Source organism: Physella acuta, unplaced genomic scaffold (assembly GCF_028476545.2).
Source record: "Physella acuta isolate Inbredline_101_S28 unplaced genomic scaffold, ASM2847654v3 ptg002042l, whole genome shotgun sequence".
NCBI lineage: Eukaryota > Metazoa > Mollusca > Gastropoda > Physidae > Physella > Physella acuta.
The window spans coordinates 136,103-147,500 of record NW_026733545.1 but is presented as its reverse complement, the minus strand read 5'-3'; the positions used below and the strand labels follow the sequence as shown (position 1 = coordinate 147,500).

At 39.7% G+C, this 11,398-nt stretch overlaps 2 protein-coding genes across 2 annotated transcripts in view; one reads left to right on the top strand and one right to left on the bottom strand.

The window, feature by feature from the left end:
- The window catches only part of LOC131931836 (universal stress protein YxiE-like), a 4,071-nt gene extending 623 nt beyond the window's left edge, over positions 1-3,448 (top strand). The window contains exons 3-4 of the mRNA XM_059288702.1: positions 1,635-1,780; positions 2,941-3,448. Coding sequence (XP_059144685.1) covers positions 1,635-1,780; positions 2,941-3,022 — 228 coding nt within the window. The 3' untranslated portion in view covers positions 3,023-3,448. The remainder of the gene's footprint in view (positions 1-1,634; positions 1,781-2,940) is intronic.
- Positions 3,449-4,768: 1,320 nt separating this feature from the next.
- On the bottom strand, positions 4,769-9,665 carry LOC131931833 (uncharacterized). The gene is made up of 5 exons (XM_059288696.1): positions 9,550-9,665; positions 8,730-8,848; positions 8,146-8,325; positions 6,988-7,079; positions 4,769-6,115 (listed from the first exon to the last, which is right to left on the bottom strand). The coding sequence occupies exons 2-5, from the start codon at positions 8,784-8,786 to the stop codon at positions 5,911-5,913; spliced, it is 534 nt and encodes a 177-aa protein (XP_059144679.1). The 5' UTR covers positions 8,787-8,848; positions 9,550-9,665; the 3' UTR covers positions 4,769-5,910.
- Positions 9,666-11,398: the final 1,733 nt, after the last annotated feature.

The following is an 11,398-nucleotide window of genomic DNA, read 5'->3' as shown; positions in this document are numbered from 1 at the left end:
TTGCAAGAGTTAACATTGGCGGACAGGCTCCGTCTTTCAGACCCTGTCCGTGTATCGAAGAATTAAATCTTAATTGAGAGGTGGGGGGGAAAATACGTTTGGGGGGGGGGGGGGGCAGTTTATAGAGAAACGAATCTGTTCAGTGTTTGGCAACATTTAGCGAAGTTATGTAATGAGTGAGACTCACGTGTAGCAAGCGAACCCCCAAGAAGTAGACAATTTGTATATTTTAACACGTTTTTCTTAACTCAGCTTCGCGTTTGTTTGTTGTTAAAATTGACAACGAAAATTAGCCCACTTCTGATTGCTCTAGAGATCTGAAATTCGGCATGCAGGCTATTTTCGCCTAACAATTTCAGATGCAATCATAAAAACTAGCAATTAGAGACCTAAATTAGCTTAATTAAATTACGCCCCTTCTCTGTTTAAAGCCTATCGGTCGCTCAAGATTTTTAGTCCGTGTATTTAAAAACACTTAGTCAAGTCATACTTAATCAAGTCATTATTTTCTACTTTTTAGTCCACAAGAAAAACGTGGTTTTTAAAAAAGTTTTTAATATAGTTTATTTTCTACTTTATGACAAAAAACTTGGGTGGGGCAGATTTATGATTAAAGCGAAAAGCACACAATACACGAATTTTGGAAATTTGATGGTGAACGTACCCACGTTTTTTGTCATCAAATGTATGAACAGTCATCACAAGAACCTGCACAGCTCGAGGAAGCACAAAATCTACGAGCAGTCATTGGTAGATCCCCTAGGGTCGGAAGAAAAATTTATTTTCTACTTTTTAGTCCACAAGAAAAACGTGGTTTTTTAAAATGTTTTTTAAGTATTTTATTAAAGATATAGTAAGTCTTACACATTGTTTTGATCCGCTCCAAGTGACCCCACTTCTTTACTGTACAGCTGATTAAAAACACCGCTAAGCTTTTACCAATGTATGCTTGGAGAAAACAGTTCAATTTTTTTTTAGTTTGAACAAACATAATTGTTTTTCAATAGTTATTGGTTTTTTTTTTTGAAAATTATAATTGGAAAACTTAGGAAGATCAATAATAACAAGAGAAAATTACTCTGTTTATTTAACCTCGTTCGTTGTTTGTTTTCGGTTTTCAATTGCGTTGCATACAAATTATTTTTTAGTTACTTCCCCTGCATAGTTTGCTTAACGAACTATTTCCATACAGTGAGTGGTTTTCTATGTTTAGTTTACATGATGCAGCGAGTACTTTCCCTACATTTACTTTTCACGATATGCGAGTATTTTCCTATGATTTAATTTTCACGATGCAGCAAGTAGTTTCCATTGATTTAGTTCCCACCAAGCAAGTAGTTTCCCTTGATTTAGTTCCCACCATGCAGCAAGTAGTTTCCCTTGATTTAGTAGCCACCAAGCAAGTAGTTTCCCTTGACCTAGTCCCCCCTGATGCTGTGTTTACTGGAGTCCCCTTGATTTAGTCCTCATTGTTGTGTTTACTGGAATCCCCTTGACCTAGTCCCCACTATTGTTGTGTTTACTAAAATCCCCTTGACTTAGTCCCCACCCCCTGATGTTGTGTTTGAATCCCCAGCTGCCAGAGGCCAAGTTCGCCTGATCTAGCCCCTCTAATGTTGTGTTTGAATCCCCAGCTGCCAGAGGCCAAGTTCGCCAGTCCACAGGGCAGCGAGACCTGGCAGGAGATCATTAACTATGCAGAGAAGGTGGGGGCGGGGCTTATTGTGATTGGCAGCAGGAGTCAGGGCAAACTCAAGAGGACCATTTTAGGGAGTGTTAGGTAAGGGTGTCATGTAGGGTGTGTGGTGTCATGTAGGGTGTGTGGTGTTATGTAGGGTGTGTGGTGTCATGTATGGTGTGTTAGGTAATGGTGTCATGTAGGATGTGTGGTGTCATGTATGGTGTGTGGTGTCATGTATGGTGTGTTAGGTAATGGTGTCATGTAGGATGTGTGGTGTCATGTATGGTGTGTGGTGTCATGTATGGTGTGTGGTGTCATGTATGGTGTGTTAGGTAATGGTGTCATGTAGGGTGTGTTAGGTAATGGTGTCATGTAGGGTGTGTTAGGTAATGGTGTCATGTAGGGTGTGTTAGGTAATGGTGTCATGTAGGGTGTGTTAGGTAATGGTGTCATGTAGGGTGTGTTAGGTAATGGTGTCATGTAGGATGTGTGGTGTCATGTATGGTGTGTGGTGTCATGTATGGTGTGTTAGGTAATGGTGTCATGTAGGATGTGTGGTGTCATGTATGGTGTGTGGTGTCATGTATGGTGTGTGGTGTCATGTATGGTGTGTTAGGTAATGGTGTCATGTAGGGTGTGTTAGGTAATGGTGTCATGTAGGGTGTGTTAGGTAATGGTGTCATGTAGGGTGTGTTAGGTAATGGTGTCATGTAGGGTGTGTTAGGTAATGGTGTCATGTAGGGTGTGTTAGGTAATGGTGTCATGTAGGGTGTGTTAGGTAATGGTGTCATGTAGGGTGTGTGGTGTTATGTTGGGTGTGTTAGGTAATGGTGACATGTAAGGAGTGTTATGTTGTCATGTAGGGTGTGTTAGGTAATGGTGTCAAGTAGTGGTGTGTGGTGTCATGTACATGTTTGATGTTACCTGGTGTCATGTACAACAGGTATGGTGTCATTTACATACGTGAAATCATAAGGTTTCAAGTGCATGTGTGGTGTGAGTGGTGTCATGTAGAGGTGATGAACTAACTTGCAATACATTTGCAACTGTTTTGTGTTGTCAAAAGCATTTAGTCATCATTTTTATCTTTGAAATAAATCACATTGCACATTTTATGTTAGATTTTTTACTCTTACTTGTCTACGTTGTCTCTATGATTTCATCTGTTTTAAATGCCACATGTCATGACGAAAAGCCACATGTCATGATGAAATGCCACATGTCATCATGTCTAATCCCCACTTCCTGTCCCCCAACAGTGACAGTGTCCTACACCATTCCAACGTGCCTGTCCTAGTGTGCCGCAGCAAGGATCCGAACCCTGTCATCATCAGCCACTGAAGCCTCCATTCAACGCATTTCTTTTTTTTTTTTTTACATTTCTTAATTTTTAACATTAATGTGATAATTAGATCTATAAAAATATTTAAAATATATATGTATAGCAAAAAAAAATCACCAATAAAGAAAAAAAATATTGGCAGACGATTTTTTTTTCACGTCTGCAAGAGATGTTATTTTTAGACTTCTGTTATTAGAAATGACAGTAGTTGTTGCTTTAGTTGAAAAGTTGGTTTGGGATATTGGACGCTGGCCTAAGCTGTATGAGCCTTTATGTCAAGATTAGTGCTGACCAATGGGGTAAGGTCAAGCAAAAGTCGCTGACCAATGTGGTAAGGACAAGCAAGGGTCCTTGTAATTTTTGAATCTGTCACGTGAGATATAGAAGGGCGAGGGGAGATAGCAGGTATTGTGGGGGTTGTGTTATGTGGGGGGGGGGGGGGGGGGGGGGGGTTAGTGTGTTTGGCGGTGTGTGACGGAGTGTGGTGGAGTGTGTGGCGGATGTTTTGGGTGTTGAGTGTCTATTGTTTGTGTTTGTTTGAATGCGTTTGTTTGATTGTGTTTGATTGTGTTTGTTTGATTCTGTTGATAATGGACTCTCTGAGAAATGGTGGTTGATGTCGTTTGTCTTGTGTCTGCTTGGTGTCTGCTGTCTGTCTGTTGTCTGTCTGTTTGATGTTTTAGACCTGAGCACATCTGTACTGTATCGTAAATCACCACTTGTCTGCTATAATAATAAAATCAAATGAAGATTTTTTTTGGTGTAATTTATTACCTTTTTTTTTGTTGGTCAAACTTTTTTCACAAAACACCTGCACTCTACTTCACCTTTGGGCTAAAGACACGATTGTACAACTACACCTATAGGCTTTGGGCTAAAGACACGATTGTACAACTACACCTATAGGCTTTGGGCTAAAGACACGATTGTACAACTACACCTATAGGCTTTGGGCTAAAGACACGATTGTACAACTACACCTATAGGCTTTGGGCTAAAGACACGATTGTACAACTACACCTATAGGCTTTGGGCTAAAGACACGATTGTACAACTACACCTATAGGCTTTGGGCTAAAGACACGATTGTACAACTACACCTATAGGCTTTGGGCTAAAGACACGATTGTACAACTACACCTATAGGCTTTGGGCTAAAGACATCAGCTAGGCCTAAAGATATTTCGGTGTTTATATTTTATGCTGTCTCTCAACATAGAAGCTGTATCGAGAGTTTCTTGTAACAGCGGTCAGTTGAGGACTGACTGTTAGGTCAGTGTCAGTGTGGACAGTCTTATCTGGTAGTGCTGACAGTCTAGTCAGTGCGGACAGTCTAGTCAGTGTGGACAGTCTAGTCAGTGCGGACAGTCTAGTCAGTGCGGACAGTCTAGTCAGTGTGGACAGTCTAGTCAGTGCTGACAGTCTAGTCAGTGTGGACAGTCTAGTCAGTGCGGACAGTCTAGTCAGTGCGGACAGTCTAGTCAGTGCGGACAGTCTAGTCAGTGCTTACAGTCTAGTCAGTGCTTACAGTCTAGTCAGTGCTTACAGTCCTACTGTATCAAATCAGTAGACTCGGCAAGTTTACAAACAAAAGACAGCTCATACAAGATTTTAAGGGCAACTTTTAAGTCCATATGTATGTATATGTACAATATACAAAATACACAAACACACACATATATATATATATATATATATATATATATATATATATATATATATATATATATATATATACCTATTTACATAAGTTTTTTTTACATACTTCAATGACAAAAATACAACAATAAAAACTACTCAGATACCATCATTTCGGTCTGTCTGTTCTTAAAATAACGAGATCGTCTGTATCAAAGTTTCTACTGTCTTTGTTCTGTTGTTATTGTTCTCCGAGCATTAGGGCAGCATCTGGTGTTTCTTATTGATCACGTTGTGTATGAACCTCATGCTGAGTTACTTCCCTGCATTCTTTTATGTAATTACTTCATTCACCAACTGATGTGTAGAGTTATTTCCCCGTCAGTTGATGTGTAGAGTTATTTCCCCGTCAGTTGATGTGTAGAGTTAGTTCCCCGTCAGTTGATGTGTAGTGTTTTTCCCCGTCCGTTGATGTGTAGAGTTAGTTCCTCGTCAGTTGATGTGTAGAGTTACTTCCCCGTCAGTTGATGTGTAGTTATTTCCCTGTACATTTAACACAGTTGCTACACCAGCTAGAAACCCCATATGGTTTGACATGGTTTGCTTTTAGTGTAGTACCAGACGATGTTGGACCACATATAACTAACACTAGATGGTTTAGTGTAGTACCACATATAACTAACACAGAATAGTGTGGTGTAGTACCAGACGATGGTGCACCACATATAACTAACACAAAATGGTGTAACAAGACTGCTCCACACATCACCAACACAAGGTGGTGCAACTGCAATCCACATCACGAACGAAATGGCCACCTCGCTACATGACAAGATGAGAAACCCGACAGCGCAATCTTTAAAACAAAAAACTCCATTGGTAAACAAAAACTCAACGTCCTCAACAGTTTAGACCTAATTGTCTTCCTGCTAGTATGATTGAAAGGTGCACGATTGTCTTCCTACTTGTATGATTGAAAGGTGCACGATTGTCTTCCTACTAGTATGATTGAAAGGTGCACGATTGTCTTCCTACTTGTATGATTGAAAGGTGCACGATTTTCTTCCTAATTGTATGATTGAAAGGTGCACGATTTTCTTCCTAATTGTATGATTGAAAGGTGCACGATTTTCTTCCTAATTGTATGATTGAAAGGTGCACGATTTTCTTCCTAATTGTATGATTGAAAGGTGCACGATTTTCTTCCTAATTGTATGATTGAAAGTTGCACAACTGCAGTTCCAACACGTCAAACATTCGGGCCGATTGACGTAATAAAAACATTGCCTGACTGGGATTTGAACCCGCTTTCTCCGGGTTGTTCTGTCGACTGTGGGCGCCACCTGACGGCTATGGGGGGTAGGACCATCTTGGGCGTGACCTTGAGACGGTCAGACGCTGGTCGGGTGCTAATGGCGTCCTTCATACGGAGCAGGGCAGAGGTCGTCTGCGTCCTGGGATGGGGAAAATATTTTAGGGGTTGTAAGGACAATCTAGGGACAAACTAGGGACAATATAGAGACAAACTAGGGACAGACTAGGGACAGACTAGGGACAGACTAAAGACAATCTAGGGACAATCTAGGGACAGACTAGGGATAAACTAGGGACAAACTAGGGAAATTCTAGGGACAAACTAGGGACAATCTAGGGACAATCTAGGGACAAACTAAGGACAATCTAGGGACAATCTAGGGACAATCTAAGGACAAACTAGGGACAAACTAGGGACAAACTAGGGACAAACTAGGGACAAACTAGGGACAAACTAGGGACAAACTAGGGAAAATCTAGGGGCAATCTAGGGACAATCTAGGGACAATCTAGGGACAATCTAGGGACAATCTAGGGACAAACTAAGGACAAACAAGGGACAAACTAGGGACAAATTAGGGAAAACTCAAGACAAACCACGGACTAACTATACACAAACTAGGGACAAAAATAGTGACAATCTCTGGACTAACTGGGGACAATTAAGGGACAAACTAGGGATAATTTACAGACAAACAATTGACTAACTATGGACAATTATACCAGCCCGTGCAATGATACATATGAAAACTTTGACAGTGTCGCCACCTCACCACAAAATAAAAACAACAACTTGATAATACAATAATAAAACTGTACAATGCTCTAGTGATAATCGCAATAGCTGTAACCTACTATAGCAACTCTAAATTTTTTTTAAGTTTTCATAAGGGAAACAACTGTAACTAAATGACATATATCCAGTTAAAGTTTATTTTGGAATTACACAGACCCCAACCTACCAACGATCGGTCACAATTAAAACAATTTATTAATATGAAGTTTGAGTTACCTATCGAAGATTTTTAACGGCCTCCTCTTCTGCAAGATGTGCTGGCATCGTTTCCTTCGTTTAGCTGATGGCGTTGATTCTTTCAATTTTTCCTGTCCGAAACAATGTAAAACAGCAAGAGTTATCCTTCACAACTGTGCAGATAACAATTTAAAAAATAAACCGGGAGTTATCTCCCCTAAACTTTCTCGAATATTCTTATATAACTCGGAATATAGACATGATTTTTAATTACTTAAATTTTTAAAAATAGAATAGAATCTCATAGAAAAAAGAATCGCACACCAAGCGAACGCCAAAAAAAAATGTGCATTATAGTGCGCAATATTATTAGTACTTTATAAATTTACATGCATTTTTTGAGAAATCGGTAATAGCGTAAATTAGTACTTCCGGTCAACGGAAATTACTCAAAATATGATAGAAGGTAAAGAATTAGATCTTTTACTTACATGTGGAATTTCATATATCTATCTGAAATAGTACTCAAGTTATAGGCTTTTGAAAAATTCAAAGTAGAAAAAGTACCACTTCCGGTTATCGGAAATCGCTCAAAAGTTGAAACGGATCTACGATTTTGATAAAATATGAAATTTCATCAACCTAGCTGTAACGGTACTCAAGTTATCGTGTTTACTCACACAGACGGACACACACACAGACAGACACACAGACATACGGACAACATTGCAAAATTATGTTTTTCCGTAAAACGTCGAGATTTGCTAAAATCTCGATTTTTTTTTTTTTGCATGATAACAAGACTTTCTCTATACTTCGTATATACGAGAAAGTAAAAATTAGAGTAAAAAATTGAGTAAATTGGAGTAAAAATTAGAAACTAGAAACACATATCACATTTATATAATGTAAAGTAAGATATATTTGTTTTTTTTTATAGCCGACGGAACTCTTCCTTTTTTCATTTTTTTCCACTCTTTGTTTCCTAGACTTACGTTAAACTATGTACACATTTTCTGGTGCGTAATTCCAGTGCGTAAGCCTGTACTCTGGTGTGTTCATCTGATGTGTACCTGTGTTCAGGTGTGTACATCTAATGTGTACCTGTGTTCAGGTGTGTACATCTGATGTGAATCTGTGTTCAGGTGTGTACACCTGATGTGTACCTGCACTCAGGTGTGTACACCTGATGCCTACCTGTATTAAAGCGTGCAATTCCTGACGAGCCAGGATGTTGTCTTTGGGTGCCTGGTTGCCGGCGCGGTTGGACAGTTCCATCAGGGCCTGGTGGTGGAGGGCGTGGTCTCTGAGGGTCTGCAGGCGCTTGTGACCCTCGGTCTCCAGCTGACGACAGAAGATGTCCAGAGCACCCTCAGCCTGGGGGTGGAGGGTTGCAGGGGTTAGAGGTCATGTGTTTTACTGATCGTTAGTTAAGACACAATCACAATCCCTGCACTCAATCATAATGAAATCGTCAGTAAAAAAACAATTTAGAGGCCCTTGCTTAAACTCTGGCCTGCCTTATAATTAAAGCTACGGTATGTAGGAGATTACACAGCCAAATTGCTGCACAAACAATACGATCGTGTTAAAAGTGGACGCTCTTACAACTGTAAGTGCTTCCATTGAAAATGATTGAACTGATCGGATTCAAGCGTCATACAGGTGTTCTCAATAATCAATTAGCCTGTATGTTTGGACAGGTGGCCTAGTTTATTGACCCACTTACATGTGTTGTGTACAGGTTGTATGTCACAGACTTAGTCTGTACACCGTCTCACCTGTTGAGCCAGCAGTTTGTATTTCGTCTGCTGTGACCTGTTGAGTACAAAGGTCATCTTGGCACGTGCAGCCACCTGCCGCTCCAGGGCTTCAAGTCTGCTCTCCACAGCAAAGGTACCTGTAGTCACGTGACATGGTCATATATGGCATAGGGCGTGAGTAAATATAGGACATGACATGGGCAAATATAGGACATGACATGGGCAAATATGGGGCATGACATGGGCAAATATGGGACATGACATGGGCAAATATAGGACATGACATGGGCAAATATGGGGCATGACATGGGCAAATATGGGACATGACATGGGCAAATATGGGACATGACATGGGCAAATATGGAACATTACATGGCATACATGGGCTACAATATGCCTTCATATGCAGAATTCTCAGCAACATGTGAATTCTACTTCACCTGCCTTATGGACCGTTGATTCCCAAAAAATAATACATTTGGAAGGTACAGATATATAACATAACACATGTATAACTTCAGGAAACGTATTGTGTAATAGTTGTCTGCACATACACACCAAGTATGGAGTTAAGCACTCTATAATTAAAAGCGTTTTAGGCTTATGAACTTAAACATTTTTTAAAGTTTAAAAACATAGCCATTGATACACTTGATCAGGCGTGACCAGCATTAGACTCATCTTCTCCAGGAATTTTTTTTTTTTTAAATCCCGTCGAATGTTACATGAATTTTATTTTCGCTCAGTGATTTTGATTGAAAAAAAATTGGTCCATTATAGTGTGATTTAACAAATGTCATATGTCTAGTTTGACATGCCGCAGGATGAGATGACTCACCTGTCGTGTCATCAAATGTCACTTTTCTGCTGCCTCTGGTCCTCCGTGTGTCATCAGTAGTATATTAGGTCCCTTTTGGAGCGAATTCTTGGCGGAGGAGCTGGTGGGCTGGTACAATGGTTATATAGTAAAATACTCGGAGCAGGATGGTGAGCCTGGTACAATGAGATATAGTAAAATACTCCACCACCTGGTGGAGGGTGGTGGAGCAGGATGCGCAGCCTGGTACAACGACATATAGTAAAATACTGCGCCAACTGGGGTTGGCGGAGGTGGTGGGGAAGTAGGTCACCTTTTGGTGACCTTGTGACGTAATCATTGACCTTGTGACGTCATCATTGACCTAGTGACGTCATCATTGACCTAGTTACATAATTGGATTTTAATTTTTTAAATTTTAATTATTTTAATTTTATTAACGAGTTACGTAATTTGATTATTAGTTTACTTTTTAATTATTTTTATTTTGTTTATTTTTAATTTTATTTTATTTTATAATTAGTTAAATTATTATTAACTAGTTACGTAATTTGATTTTAATTACTTTGTTTAATTTAATTACTTTGATATATTTCTTTTCTTTGTTGTTTAATTTGTTGGTTTGTTTGAATGTATGTATGTTTTAAATAAAAGACTAACACTAGCCGTGTACTTTGTGAATAACATCCATTAAAGATAACGATCAGCCACAGCTGTTACGTATCGACCCGCCCGCGAAGTTTTCTCACCGCTGCCCGTTTTAATGGGAATGTATTGATCGCAGCCGCTGGCCCATCACAGCATGATGTCCCACCTAATTAAATTTTTTGACACCCGTCATTGATTTATGTGGGTTCGCGAAGCGATCCCACCGGGAGGTATGGTAATTAACGCGAAGCCAGCGTTAAGTGTGGGAACATCTGTTACCACGTTAATCGATTTTACCGATCGCTTTGTTAGCTCCGCGAAGTACATAGGTCATTATGCAACAGCTGTTGTGCGACAGCTGGTGGTGTAATTAGGTTGAGCAACCGGACATTACCTTGTTGGTTTTCTAGTACGCGTATGCTACACGTATATACACACACACACACACAATCACACTAAATTAGAACAAAAGTCTTCTTATATTTTATTTGTTTATTAACGTTTTTCCAATTCATCAAAGGCTTTTAAAATTTCATCCTGTAAACTCAACAGGCGCTCAAAGCAGACGCGACTCATACTAACACCAGAATTTGTAGGAAAATTAAGATCGGTCCCATCTATAAGCTCTCTAAGATTTAAAGTGTTTTTGTTCATGAATTGGCTAACAATCGCCAATTTAAATCCGGTGTGATTCATCGTTCGTATTTCCGTCACTTTATTGTTACTCCTGGCCACAAGTATCCAATCTTCATTAGACATCTTGAAATAATCTTTTATAATTAGTTCCAATAATTTGAAGTGTTAAACGTGTTATAATACGATCGTTAATATATTGACGACTCGCTGACGCCGAAAAGGGTTGTAATATAACTTTTAAATTTGCACCTCGAGCTTTCTTCAAAACAAAATAGGCTGCATATAGCCCACAACTGTTGGTTAGAATATCTTGTAACACTCTTGAATTGTAAACGAGTGGTCTGTTTGAATTATTTTTTATAAAAGACAAAATGGCCCGCTCCCGAGGTGGTAAGCCAAAACTATCGAAATAAGTAAATTGCGATAGTCCGTTGAAAAATAGACCAACCCAATGACTCCCTGCCTCCGAGGACGAATCTAAATTGATAATGAATGCCGCTTGCTTCGTTCTATCGAGACGCGCGGGTAACTGATCGCACGCTAAAACGGCAAAGAGAGTTGTGCGTTGCACAAATAAGTCCGCGGC

What these genes read in the sequence shown, in the direction of transcription:
- LOC131931833 (XM_059288696.1), bottom strand. Translation starts at nt 8,786, where the DNA reads ATGACCTTTGTACTCAACAGGTCACAGCAGACGAAATACAAACTGCTG. An exon ending in ACAAACTGCTGGCTCAACAG is followed by an intron (nt 8,326 to 8,729) that starts GTGAGACGGTGT and finishes CTCCACCCCCAG; the next exon opens with GCTGAGGGTGCTCTGGACAT. An exon ending in AATTGCACGCTTTAATACAG is followed by an intron (nt 7,080 to 8,145) that starts GTAGGCATCAGG and finishes TGTTTCGGACAG; the next exon opens with GAAAAATTGAAAGAATCAAC.